Below are 13,647 nucleotides of genomic sequence, written 5' to 3' on the forward strand. Positions count from 1 at the left end.
TCACAGAAATGGAACTGCTAAGTCAAAGGGTATTTACAATTTAAATACACGAGTAGGTATTATCACATTGCCCTTCACAGAGGTTCGATTAATTTACGTCCCACCTGCTGTCACGTCTGAGTTGCCCCACACCTTCCCCAATGCAATTTATCAGACTTTTTTTAGCTTTGCTAATCAGAATAGCATCTCCCTATCACATTAATTTGCATTTCTTAGGAATGAGTTTGAGAATCTTTGCCTACAGAAAAGTCATGTATTCTTCCTCTGCTGCAAGCTGACTGTTCCTGTCCCTTCCTCATTTTTTTATTGGATTGATGGTTGGTTTCATTAATATATGAGGCAATTAACATGTGATTTGTCATATGTGGTGCAAATACTTTCTGCCGATTCTCATTTATATCATTTATCTTTTTACTTAGTTGGTGCTTTTTGTTGTTTTACAGTGTGTGTTCGTTTTTTGTGAGTTTTTGGTCAATGCTTTTTTTTATATCTCTGGCTTTCATGTTACACCTAGAAAGCCTTTACCATTCTGAGATTATTTAAAATTTTTCTCCTATATTTTCTTCTAGTACCTTTTTCAACTATATCGAGATACAATTGACATGTGACATTGTGTAAGTTTAAGGTCTACAACATGTTGATTTGACACATTTTTTTCAAAAGATTATATTTATTTATTTTTGAAGAGAGGAGAAGGGAAGGAGAAAGAGAGGGAGAGAAACATCAATGTGTGGTTGCCTCTCACACACACTTCCAGTGGAGACATGGCCTGCAATGCAGGCATGTGCCCTGACTGGGAATTGAACCTGCCATCCTTTGGTGCATAGGCCCACGCTCAATCCACTGAGCTACACCAGCCAGGGCTTTTTTTTTTTTTTTTTTTAACTTCCATATTGTTTTTTCCTAGTGACTGCTGCACCAATTTACATTCCCACCTACAGTGCACAAGCGTTCTCTTTTCTCCATGTCCCACAGACATTTGTTGTTGCTTGTCTTTTTGATGACTGTCATTCTCATAAGTGTGAGGTGTAACAAACATTCCTTGTTTTTTTAATCCTCTCCCAAGGATATTTTTATAATTCTCACCCAGACACATATGAAAAACTGGCATATCTTAGGAACTTCTTATAAACCCTGAGTCATCTCATTTAATCCTCCAACAATCCTGGAAGGGAAGTACGTGTTAAATGAGAAGCAACTCTAGCCCTGGCTGCTTTGGCTCAGTGGACCAAGCACCAGCCTGAAAGACAAAGGGTCACAGGTTCAATTCCCAATCAGGGCACATGCCTGGGTTGCGCGCCAGGTCCCCAGTAGCAGGTACATGGGAGGCAACCACACATTAATGTTTTTCTCCCTCTCCTTCTCCTCCTTTCCCCCCTCTCTAAAAATAAACAAATAAAATCTAAAAAAAAGAAAAGAAAAGAAAACCAACTCTAGGAGATGAATAATCACGTCCCATTGTCTCCCAGATAGTCTGTCATGGAGTCAGGATTCAAACCCAGAGCCAAACTAACTAGGCTTCTGTAAGCTTTCCTCTTGACTAGGCTTTACCCTTGGCCTATAGAAACCTCAGACTCAGCTCTGGCTGGCATAGCTCAGTGGATTGAGCGTGGGCTGCGAACCAAAGTGTCGCAGGTTCGATTCCCAGTCAGGGCACATGCCTGGCTTGCAGGCCACGGCCCCCCGCAACCTGCACATTGATGTTTCTCTCTCTCTCTCTTTCTCCCTCCCTTCCCTCTCTAGAAATAAATAAATAAAATCTTTAAAAAAAAAAAAAAGAAACCTCAGACTCGCAGCAGGAATTATTTAGTCCATCCACGCCCTATCAAAAGACTTGTACAAACTCTAACACAGTTTCTAGCAGCTCAAGGCCATGCCCTTAGAATGATCCTAGCCCTGGGAAAGTGCGCCTGAGAAAACTGAGGCTGCCCAAAGAAGTTACTGTTACCTTGTCTCCCAGTCTCTGTAGGAGGCTAGGCGCCTAACCTGGATAGGCTGACGGACAGTTAGCAAACCCAGGTGGGTTTTGTGTGGACCAGCCCCAGAGTCCGGCTTTTTGTAAATGTAGCAGGAAATTCCCCACTCAGGGCCCCCAGGGCCCTCCCTCCTGTTCTCTCCTTCTCCCTGTCTAATGCACTCCCTACAGATGGAAGCTGAGGTCCGTTCAGCCCCGCCCCCTCCCCTATTGCAGTAGCGTCTCCCTGATTAGCATCTGTCCTGACCACTTTAATCAGTGTCCTATTTATCTCTGACCGCTCTTTCACACTCTGTTTCCTATCTGTTGTCTGTCTCATGCTGCCTGGACAGAATTCCCTGAGGTCGTTCCTCGAGCCAGCCTTCTGGATGAAAAGAGACTCTGCTCCCAGAGTCCTTGTCCAGCAGACGAGCTCAGGTCTGGACCCGGGTTGCTGGAACCTGAGTCTTCTCCCTCTGTCTGATGCCCACCATTGCTGAGGTCCACGGGGCATGAGAGAGACGGGGGCAAGTCTGTAGCCACGTGGCACCACAGAGGGCGATAGAAATACAGACCTAGATGTCTCAGAGCAATGCTCCAGCCTTGGGCCTGTGCTGCATTTGCTGTGACTACAGACAGGCCCGGGCATCCCCAAAGCCTCCCCAGGAAGCTCTGAAGGCCTGGGTGGTGACAGACAGGTGCTGTCTCCAGGCAACCACAGAGGACTAAGATGGGGCTCTGTGGCTGAGAACACTGGAGCCTGTCCTTTCAGGTTCACTGCTGGCTGCTGTCTTGAAGGGGCCCTACCCAGGAGATGCTTGGAGTTATCTCTTTCTGCCTCTACACAATTATACTGGAATTACCTGACAGTACCTGAAATCAGGACTTGAGGGAGCAGGCAAGGATGCCGAGACCATACTCTGGTTTAGGGGAGCGAGGAGGAGGAAGAGCAGGAAAGGATGAACGGCCCCGCCCGAGCTGGCTCTTCTGATGGAAGCTGTGGTCCTGTGCCTGTCCCTGGACCCCCGAGGAGGGTGCAGTCTAGCCTCCCGTGCTTGCCAAGAAAGCAGCAGAAGAATGTTCAATGGCTTTGGGATAGAATATTGCTTTGAGAAAAAAAAAATATTAGTACGTTATGAGCACATTTTGTTCCCTTCCCCAAGACAGGCTAATAAGGTCGGTCCAACCCCGCAGGGCTGGTGGCAAGATGTGAAGTGTTCCACAGATAAAACTGGCCAGGCACAATCATTAGCACACCGAGCTTGCTTGTGCCCAAGTGTGCACCCCACCACACATCGATCTCCACTCCAGAGGAGCGCAGTGCTCAGGCCTCACCGCACTGCTTACCAGAAATGCCAGTCGTTCGCTGCAGGTGGACAGGGCCCATGGCCCTACCCCACCCTGCCTTTTCTTTGCCTTTCTTTTCCTTCCAGTTTTGCAGGAAATTGGTTCCTTGGGAGCCCTCTGCAACGTTAGGGAACTTGGAACTGGCTCTCATCCTCCTTTATTCCTTCTTCGTCCTGGTGGACTCTGAAGAGCAGAGAGAGGATCTTTTCAAAACTCGAACCAAGTCCTGTCAAATCACTGCCTAAACTATTTTTTTAATCCTTGCCCCAGGGATATGTTTATTGATTTCTAGAAACAGGAAGGTAGAGGGAAAGAGAGAGAAACATGGAAATGAGAGGAAAACATCGACTGGTTGCCTCCCATACACACCCTGACCAGGGACTGAACCCACAACTTTTTGGTGTATGAGACGACACTCCGACCAACTGAGCCACCCGGCCAGGGCTGTAGGCATGTGCCGCTAAGAGGCACGTATGAGATCGTGGCCACTTCATTTGGAGGTTCAGACTCACACACAGTAAAAACCCCAAGGGAAAAGTGAATAGTTAAGCGATGTATTAAGCAAGAGCAAAGAGAAAGCAAGAATTGGGAACACACCTCACCAGACGGGAGAAACACCGACACCCGCACACAGACACGGGGAATCCCGGGGGCAGCCGTGTTCGCGGTTCGTCTGGGGGCAGTTCTGAGAGAAGCGTCCTTCCCTCGGGTGGGATTCCAGAGTTTCACTTCGGGGGCTCCGCTTACGTATGTTTTAGACCAAAGCGGCTATGCGCCCAGGGCCTTTTGTGACTCGGTTGACTAACGGTTCCCTCCGGGAGAACAGCCAGTTCTTCCCCAAGGAAATGATCAGTGTTCACAGGTACCGAGTTAACAATGATGCTTAGTCTTCCATGGAGAAGGCTAGTTCTCCCCGGGAGACAGCACACCCGTACTTCCTTCTTACAATAAAAGGTCACGGCTTGGGCATAAACAGGGAGGATTCTTAATATTTCTTTAACCCGTCAACACTATTTTGTCACATTTAGAGTCAACACCAAAGTCCTAACCAAGCTCCCCACAGCCCCCCACACGACTGGGCAGCTCTTACTCTTTCTGCTCCTCACCCCAGATACACGGGCTTGCTCCCCGGGGCCTGTGCATTTGCTGCTCCCTCTGCAGCACCCTTGCCCGTTCTCGTCATGAAGGTCTGGCTCGAACGCCTCTTCTGGAAAGAGGACCCTCCTGAGCCCCCGGCTCCCCAACTCCCACCAGTGCCTACCACACCACCCACCATCCCCTACTTGAGATGTGCGGGCTTCCTGAGAACTGCGCCTGTCTCCTGCACATTCCCCAAGGCCAAGGACGGTGTCAGGCCCAGAGCTGGGGTGCACTTGATAGTGGTGAGTGCAATGATGGGACAGAATTGGAGACCCTGGATGAGGGGCTGCTTGAGGCTTCATCTCTGTGACTTGACATTCTTAGTCAGCCGCCACCGCCTAAGTGCCTCCCACCCTCACTGCGGAGGGAGATGTGGGGTCACCCCACAGCATGGCTTCTACTTTCATCCTTGCAGCTGCAGTAGCTTGTTAACTGGTTCAGCAAGGTTAACCTCAGGGGCCACGAGGGTTTCTGACGATCACGTGATGTCAGGCCACTGTCAGGCCCCTGGCCACAGCACTTCCTTCTCACAGCACCCTCCTCCCTGCTGAAGCCTGAAGCCAGAGCTCAGGGTGCTAGGACCCTGACAGATTTCACAAAAGGTTGTTTGCCAGTGTGGCTAGCATTGTGATAGCAGTTAGGGGGGTTGAATTTACCCTGAGCTTTCCCGAGCAACGAGCACTGTGGTTGAGGAAGCACTGCCTCCCCAGGCCATGGGGGCAAGAACGTCTGGGGAGCCCTTTCACAAGCCCCCCAAGACTCTCTGGTGCCCTGAAGCACGTGGCCCTGGCTGAGGCCGCTGGGCCCTCTCTTGCGTAAAGCAGCTTCCTTGAGGAAGTCGCGTCTGCAGTGCAGCAGACAAGTGGGCCGTCCCTGCCCACCTGGTCTGACCTGAAATGGGCAGCTGTTGGCCACATGATCACCAATTATGAGATTGGCAGGCAGGGTCCTAACCGCTGGCGGCTTACCTCCGCAGGCTGCCTGGGCTCGTGGGGCACCGTTTCTGGAAGAACTCAGACCTCGAGCAGAGCATTTCCATGCTCTTCCCAGAGGAGGCCATTGCCCTCTCCACTGTAACAGTGTACTGTCCAGCAGCTCCCCTCCCCTGACGTGTTCTGACTACGGGGCCGATGGAGGAATGTGGGCCCTCGCGCGCTGGAAAGCCATAGTCCTTGGGTGACGTTTACATGGACAGTGGTGAGGTGGCCTGTTCAGGACCTACCCACCAGAGGTGACAGCATCGGGGCCCCCACCTGTGTGAGCCGGTGACTGGGCAGAATCTGTGTAAAGACGTGTGAGGAGACAAGTGGCGCACCGAGACAGAGGGACTGAAGCGGGGACCTTTATTCCCAATTCCTGTTGAATGATGTAAAGACATTCATGGAGTCTCTTGAGATGTATTTTCTAATCCTTTCGTGTTCCCAAAGCCCCCTTCCAAAATAGTATCATAATTAGTGTTGTGTGATGTGGAAACTCAAACGAAGAAAATCAGATGGCAGCAGCTTAGTGATTTCACTTTCATTTCCCAGCAGCACTGGGCCTGGGTCTTCAGCTGCAGCCCTCAGGGCCGCCCTCTCCTCGAGGGGAAGGGCCCGCGGGGACCCGGAAGCCCCCTGTGGGGAGCAAGCACAGGCACTCCACCCAGCGGGGCTCCTGATGTTGGTCCAGATCCCCACAGCCTCAGCGTGCCAGCGCCAGGGAGGGCACGTGGGCTGCCTGCGCTGGCCTGGAGCCTGAAGACCGGCTTCACAGGCTCGGTCCCTTCGTCCCTTCGTCCTTGGCTGAAACAGCGAACTCAAGGCTTGTCACAGAGATGCCGGCTGTGGGGACCCAGAAAGGCTGTGTTCACAATGACCGTCCCAGGACACAGCTGCCGACAAGGTGCAGGAATCAGACATACCAGGCCTTCGCAGTCTGGTTTCACACCAGGCGTCGCGGTCTGGTAGGGACATTCTGGCTCGCGCAGGCCTGCTGGTCTACATGTGAGGCTTCAACTCCACCTGGGCCACCACTGCCCGGTGCACCTCATCGGGGCCATCGGCAATGCAGCGCTCGGGCCCAGGCGAAGGACTGAGCCAGCGGGTAGTCGTGACTCAGCCCCGCTGCTCCAAAGGCCTGGCGGACAGGGTGGGGAGGGAGGAAGCCCTGGGTGAGCCCTCATCTCCGGCCCCAGGAACGAGGGCCTGTGCAGAACGGCTCAGAACAGCTGTCTGTGTGACAGCTCATGTTCTGGGAGGTTGCAGCTGGGGCCCCACTTGCCATCCTGTGGACACCAGGCTCCCCAGGTCCACTCTGCTAAGTAACTTCTGCCCCCCCGGGAAACCTCCACGCTGGGGCCAGGTGTTACAACTTGGGAAGGAGACACCCTGCATGGTCAGGAGGCAGGGCTCTGGTGTAACAAGGACCAAGCTCCCCTAAATCTGAGATCAGCTACTTATAAGCCGAGTGGCCTTGGGCAAGTCATTTCACTTTTCTGTGCCCCTGTTTCCTCATATTCAAAGTGAGAGTATGCATGTGGCCCTCTTACAGGGTTGTGCCCAGGAAAAAAAGGGAAATGACATGCAAGGTGAGTGTGCAGCAACGGGCGGCTGTCAGTTTACAGGAAGTCGGGCGGCTGAAGGCGAGGGAGTTCTGCCCGTGTTGTGTAAAGGGTTCCAAGAACTCGCGCTCCGGTCTCCACACCTGATTAGCACGGTCAATCACTCGGCACGCCGTGGACGGAGCCACCATTTTAATCATGGCGATGTCTAAAGCTGCAGCCTGTGAGGAAGAGGAGGGGGCGAGACTAGACGGGCGGACCCGAGGGCAGAATGCTCGGGAGAACAATCAGTTTCATGGGAGGAGCAGAAACAACGGCTCAGGACAGAGGCCTGAGGTCCGGCTGGACCTCGAGGCAGCCCCTGCCCGGTGCACGGCCCACGCCCAGCACCTGGGGCGATGGACGGCTCAGCAGTGGTGACTGTGAGGGTGACTCAGAAATGGTGAGGTGTGAGCAGGCGCCTGGTCCAGAACAGACTCGGGCACGCAGGCATCTTCCCGCATGAGGGGGAGCATCGCCCGCACACACGGAAGGCAGGGTGGGGAGCGGCTTGTGCTTCGATCACGGTCACAGGCAGCCCGTCTCCAGCCTGACCTGGACCTCGGCCAGCCAGGACTCGGAGACCAAGCTGCAAGAATCTGCCCCGGGTTGGGGCATTGGGGCCAGGCCCCTGAGAGCCTCCACCACACCCAGTACTAGAGCGCCAAGGAGCCGGGAATTTGAGCCCCAGTCTTCCTCCCACCCCAGACTGGGGCCTCTGGGCTAAAGTAAAGGCTCCCTGGGGGTCTAGTACAGAGCTGGAGAGGGTGCAGGTCCATGCAGACGTCATGCCATTAAAGGCACTTGAAAGGGCCATTTAAGGAATAATGTCGCGCTGGGCAATAAAGCTGCTCTGTGGTGAATTCCTCCCCCCGTGCTCACGCTTCCTTTGCCTGGCGCCTGCACCAACAGGCCTTGCAGTCTAGCCAGAGGCAGAGTGAGGCCAGGGGCCATGTGACTCTCTCGGGCCCACATCTTGGACCTAAAAGCCCACGGGCTCAGTAAGGGGAACGTTCCGTCCTATTTTAGTGTGCCTTTCCCATCTTTGAACAGCTGCCCAAATAGTTCTAAGCAGAGTTGAAGCGAAGTTGTTAATGTCAAGAAGCTAAGCTCTTTCTCAGGAGTTCGCTGAGGGGGGAGGAGGGGCCAGTGTCTACAGATTCCCAGGAGAGTCCCTCAGGCCACCGACCTCAGGGCCTGTCATCGGTGGGGCCCCTGGCCTCCTACCTTATTCCCTGTCACGTCCATGAGGTGGGCAGCTTTCAGCCCCAGCAGCAGGGCCTGCTCGATCTCTACTTGAGACTGCGTGATGTCCGCCAAGGTCGTGCCCTGCTCCACCAGGGGCTTCCCGAAGGCCACATGGGACTTCTTCACCTGTGGACACAGGAGACCAGCTCGAGGCCTGGGGCTGGTGCCCTGCAGACAGGGTGGGTGGAGTGCATGGGACAGGGCAGGGAGCAGAGGCAGGAGTGAGCCGTGCGTCCGACCGTTTGCCAGCTCTCTAGCTGCAGTCGATTTCCAGGGAGAAGATCCAGGCGCAGACGACACTCATGTGCACCGCACAGCCAGTCAGCATGGTGGCTGCACAGACTGTTTCTGGGAATCCCTTTACTCCAGCAATTCGGCTGCTCTGAGCAGCCAGGCAGGAACAGCTCTTTGGGATCTGAGCCAGCATCTGGCCCAGGGCTACTCTGGGAATTAGGTGGCGATGGGCACCTCACAGAGGTGGGGGGAGGGCGCCCTCTATTGACAGGTCTGGGTGCCAGAGCCCCGCTCTGGGCAACTGTAAATTATGAAGGTCATTCTATGAGTCCGAAAATCATGAGCAATCAGAAAAGTTTATAAGGAATTTTTTTTGTTTCGTTTTAGGGTTTTTTTTTTTTAAGTTTTGTTTTCTCCTTTAGTTTTAACTGAAAAAAGAGAATTGGTCCGTTGCAACTCAAAAGGTTGTAAATCACAGGTTTGCTCAGTAATGCAAATGCACTGGACTGCTTTTTATCTTTGTGTAGTTCCTTGTGAGACAGTTGTTTGGTCTCAGAGGTTGGTTTCATCTGTGTGAAACGATACCCCTGCTTTGAATGACCATTCCCAGCAACAGCTCTCTTTTGCCTGGGCTTCCAGTCTTGGAGGGGCGGTCACAGGAGAGTAGTTTCCTGCACGTGTGCAGGGAAGAGGACGGGACAGGCCTAGATGCTGGAACCCCAGGGACACATGCCACCACGGGAGTTTTTCCTGGTGTTTGATTTTTAAAGATGAGTTAGTAGCAGGAATGGCCCTTGGGAGCCTGTGACCCTTTCTTTGGACCTTGGAACCTTGCCCCCTGCTGCTACAGGGCTCAGCCTTTCCCTTCTGGTCACCTCAACAGAGTGAGACCCACTCTACTCTCAATTTCAAATTCAATGAAGTAGCAACTGCAAAGCCAAGACCGGGACACAGCTTCTTGGCAAAAACATCACCTTGCTTCAACTACTGAGTCAGCTCTCAGAAAACAGTTAGGATTTAGGTCCGGTAGCCAAACGGACAGGCGGCTCTGGGTCAACTGCAGTTGCGAGGGGAAGCACTCAGGTGGGCCTTCATGGGCGCCAGGGCGCTCTCCGAGTGCCCGATCAGCCGTGTGCAGTGATGGGTCCTGCCAGGGACCCCCGGTCTGCCCTGGGCAATCTGGAAGCCTTGGCCAGGACCCAGGACCATGCTGCTCTCCTCGGGCACATGCACACCTGCTCAAACAGGACTCCCCCGTGGCCACCTGCAAGACCCGAAGGGCCCCTCCTGAGAGACGCACCTTCCCGTTTTGGATGTGTCGATCCCTTGCCTCAATTCAAGTCGCCTGCTGGCAATCTCCCTGCCCTTCACTCAGCCTTCTCACTGGGACACGGTGGGGAGTAGGGCATTAAGGAGCCTACCAAAGATGGAAAAATAAGTCACCAGTTTACAATGTCAAATGAATAGTTTGCCATTCCTCTTCCAAAACATGATGACTGTACTGTAAGTGGAAACTTCCCGAGAGTGTGGACTCTAGCAATGTAGTGATCCCTTGGAAACACCAAAAGGAAACGTGAGTGCGGTCAGCAGGCCTGGGGGTCAGCTGCCGGCCGGGATCTAGAGGAGAAGGTTTGGACTGCACTTCCTGCCTTTGTCTTGAGTGGCCTCTTTATCTCGGATTTTGTCTCATCTTCTAAGTGTACAAGAGAAAAGAAAGTATAAGTGCCTGTCTGAAATTTGCCTATGTGGCTGATATTCACATATGGAAATGAAAGGCAGGAACACACAGCCCTCCGAACGTCGTCATGCCCTTCGAGGTCCTGTACTGCACGCTGACGTGCCTCTCAGGCCCGGACCCACACACAGACGGGAGGGGCCTGGGGGCTCACCCGGCGCGTGCTCCAGCCCGCACACTGTCAGAGGCCGGATGACTTTTATTCCCGGGGCGTTCGTGGGAGCCAAGAGCACAGACTGCTGCTGGTGGGGTGGGGCACGCGGGTCTGTTTTTCCCATGAACACGCAGAGCTTCATCAGATGACCCTTGTCACCTGACGCCAAGGCCATCAGAGCTCCCCGCGGATGCAGTGCCGGCCCAGGAGAGCTGAAGGCAGCACGTGCACAGAGCTCTTTCAGACCTCACACAGCCGGCTGACTGCGTGCAGGGTCTGGACCAGGGATGGGGACAACTGGTTTTCGTCCCAGTGAGGAATGAATCCAACATCGTAAGTGCATTTCAAGAAAAAGGCGCCACGTACAGTTGCAGATACAAAGACAGGAGGCGGAAAGCCGCTCCTCTGTCGCTGGCAGCCCATTCTGTTGTTCCCACAGACGGCGTAAGGTGTAATGGTGGCTCTGGGCACGGGCTTCAGAAGCAGGCAAATCCTCACCTCTGGATTCCCTACTTCCCTAGAGGGGTGGACAGGAAAGTTGGCACTTGAAGTCACTTCTCTGACCTAGTGGCCTCCTCTGTGAAGTGGGGACTCAGAGAGGGAGGTCCACGCAGCAGTTATGGAGGGCCCTGCAGAGTGAACTCGCAACGAATGGATGGCAGGGTGATCGCTAGCCCTTCTGGTGCAGCCACGTGATCCCGCAACAGAAGAAGCCACTGATGATGTGACCTTCTGCCTTCCAAAGGCAGAATGAAGAGAGCGGGGGCGGAGGGGGGGGAGTGAGCGAGAGATTCCTAGAACTGTCGCAGGTGTGGTCCTCTGGTGACCCACACAGAACCTCTTGTTCTCCCGGGGTTTGCAGGGAGCACGGAGACAGACCTCTTTTGCATCAACTGGAAAAGAAGCTGCCCCCTTGCTGTTGTTCCCCAGACAACAGCAGGGCAGAGAGAGACATGCTTATTGACACAGACCCACACAAGTGTGACTGAAAAATGAATTCCAGGCCAGATACCTGAGATCCACCACTTGTGACCATTTGTGACACAGAAGCCATCCTCCTCTCTGACGGAAGACTCATGTTGGCAGCGTCTGATGAGGCAACCTGGGTGAGAACATACTCTGCTTAAGGACTGCGGGGGTCCTACGTTCCACGTGTGGCAGAGGCCACGGGCCCAGCGAGGGTCTGGCCTGATAAGGAGCCCGGGGGTGGCACCTGGGGCTCTGTCATAGCGAAGCAGGAGCAGGCCTTTCCCTCCAGCAGCGGGACCAGCCAGCGGGCCTTCTGCCCCTCGGTGCCACAGCGCACCAGAAGCTCCATGTTCCCTGTGTCTGGAGCATAACAGTTAAATATCTGAAAAGAAAAAAAAGAATAATGGTGACTCCCACGTCCATATTTAAAACTCCAAATACTCAGGAAGCATGTACCAGGGCATCCTCCAAGTCCCAGCCCTTCTGACATCCTCCTGGAAGCTCTCCGTCTCCCCTGAGATGTGCGAAGACACAAACATTCTGAATATAGTACTTCAGAGCCCAAGATGCCCAGGCACGGACCTCCTTTGCTGAAAGGAGACTGGCACCAGTGGGCTGCAGACTCAGAAGCCAGCCAGGCTCGTGCCTCCCACAGCTCCCACCTTCCCCGGGAGACTCCTGTCCCTCGCCGCTTCCCTGCGTCGGCTCCAGCCACCTGTCCGCAGCTGTCCTCGCCCACTAGGGGGAATTTAAGTTTGTGTCAGTGCCCTTGAGTCCAGGGCAAGCTAGAGAAAGCCCTGTCGGTCCAGCAGGGGGACCGGAGTGCCACGGGGAACTGGGAAGAAGGTGCCTCGGGCGCATACAGAGACATGCCCGGGAGTTCGCACGGATGCGCGTACTCCTCCGCGTTGGTCAGTGCTGCTCCGCGTCTTCCCCCGGGATCCGGCTCCAAGGGCAGGGAAAGGCTCCAAAGTCCTTCGGCCTTGCCTTTCTCCTAGCACAGGAGAAGCCAGTCAGGGAAGTACAGCGGAGATTTAGTTTTGTTTTGGCCTGTGGGAAACGATGAAAGGGATTGGAGGGAGGAGGGTAGGCGGCCAGAGACGACGCGTGTGCCAAAAACAATGGTGCGAGGCCGCACCATCAGGCTGGGTCTGGGGGTGGCCGAAGCCCGAGGGGACCTGGGGCCGCTGAGTCCTAGCGCTGACGGCAGCGGTCAGTTCACTCCCGCGTCTGCATTTCCCAGACACCCCACGTGCCCACCTCCCATCATCACTGTTGCCATGACTAATGTCCTAACAACGAATGTGCCGAGAGCACGCTCCGTGCAGACAGAAGGCGACTGAAGGGTCCTTTATTGCACCGGGCCCAGTGCACTTGGCCGCAGCCTCCGCTGCCTTGCTAAGCAGGGCATACGGAGATCCCGTGCGTCACCGTCTACTGTCTCCTAAAGCTGGGTCTCGCCATGCACGTTGGCAGCTCACTAAGAGCCTTGCCTCCTTAACTGACCCAGAGCTGACCTCTGTGGCTTGCACCCAGACTGTTGGCTGAGACACCCAGTGTCCCTCAGCCGGGGGAGGACAGACAATTTATGGCACACCCACACTGCAGAAGCCCTTGGAGGTCAATCAGGTGCTGGTGTGGGGAGGTGCCACATTGCTAAGTCAAATAAGCAAGCAGGAGATCGAATGTATAGGCTGATTCCATTAAAATATAAGAATAATAAAATAAGCCCTCGCTGGTGTAGCTCAGTGGATTGAGCATGAGCTGCGAATTAAAGGGGTTGCCAGTTCGATTCCCAGTCAGGGCACATGCCTGGGTTGCAGGCCAGGTCCCCAGTTGGGGCCACGTGAGAGGCAACCACACATTGATATTTTTCTCCCTCTCTGTCTCCCTCCATTTCCCTCTCTAAAAATAAATAAACAAAATCTTTAAAAAAAAGAATAAAATATGTTAGTTTATAATAGGAAAAAAAGCCAGGAGCCTAATACACGAAATTGTTGACAGTGATTATCTCAGAGGGGACAGAGTTTTAGAGAAAGCTTCCTGTGTTGTATACTTTGTCACGTTTGAGCTTTGGTAATTTTGCAGTATGTCTGTAACTAGAAAAAAGTGATAATGCTATTTTTGTAAAGATAGATGATGGCTGCATCATAGGCAAAAGATGTGCTCCTGAAGACCTCAATGGAAAACGAAGTCACGGCAAAGGGAATCCTGACGCAGAACAGTGGGCATTTCCGTTTCTCAGCCAAGGCTGTGGCACTGTGTGGCGAGAGCACAGACACAGTTGA

At 53.6% G+C, this 13,647-nt stretch overlaps 1 protein-coding gene across 1 annotated transcript in view; it reads right to left on the reverse strand.

Moving 5' to 3' along the window:
- Positions 1–5,785: 5,785 nt before the first annotated feature.
- Positions 5,786–13,647, reverse strand: part of ACAD10 (acyl-CoA dehydrogenase family member 10) — a 39,772-nt gene continuing 31,910 nt past the window's right edge. Inside the window, 12 exon segments of the mRNA XM_045843617.1 lie at positions 5,786–6,487; positions 6,489–6,556; positions 7,124–7,201; positions 8,247–8,384; positions 9,579–9,728; positions 9,731–9,765; positions 10,391–10,549; positions 11,403–11,468; positions 11,471–11,492; positions 11,604–11,741; positions 12,210–12,353; positions 12,571–12,580. Coding sequence (XP_045699573.1) covers positions 6,418–6,487; positions 6,489–6,556; positions 7,124–7,201; positions 8,247–8,384; positions 9,579–9,728; positions 9,731–9,765; positions 10,391–10,549; positions 11,403–11,468; positions 11,471–11,492; positions 11,604–11,741; positions 12,210–12,353; positions 12,571–12,580 — 1,078 coding nt within the window. The 3' untranslated portion in view covers positions 5,786–6,417.

This window comes from Phyllostomus hastatus, unplaced genomic scaffold (assembly GCF_019186645.2).
Source record: "Phyllostomus hastatus isolate PE091 unplaced genomic scaffold, TTU_PhHast_1.1 phas_contig_1162, whole genome shotgun sequence".
NCBI lineage: Eukaryota > Metazoa > Chordata > Mammalia > Chiroptera > Phyllostomidae > Phyllostomus > Phyllostomus hastatus.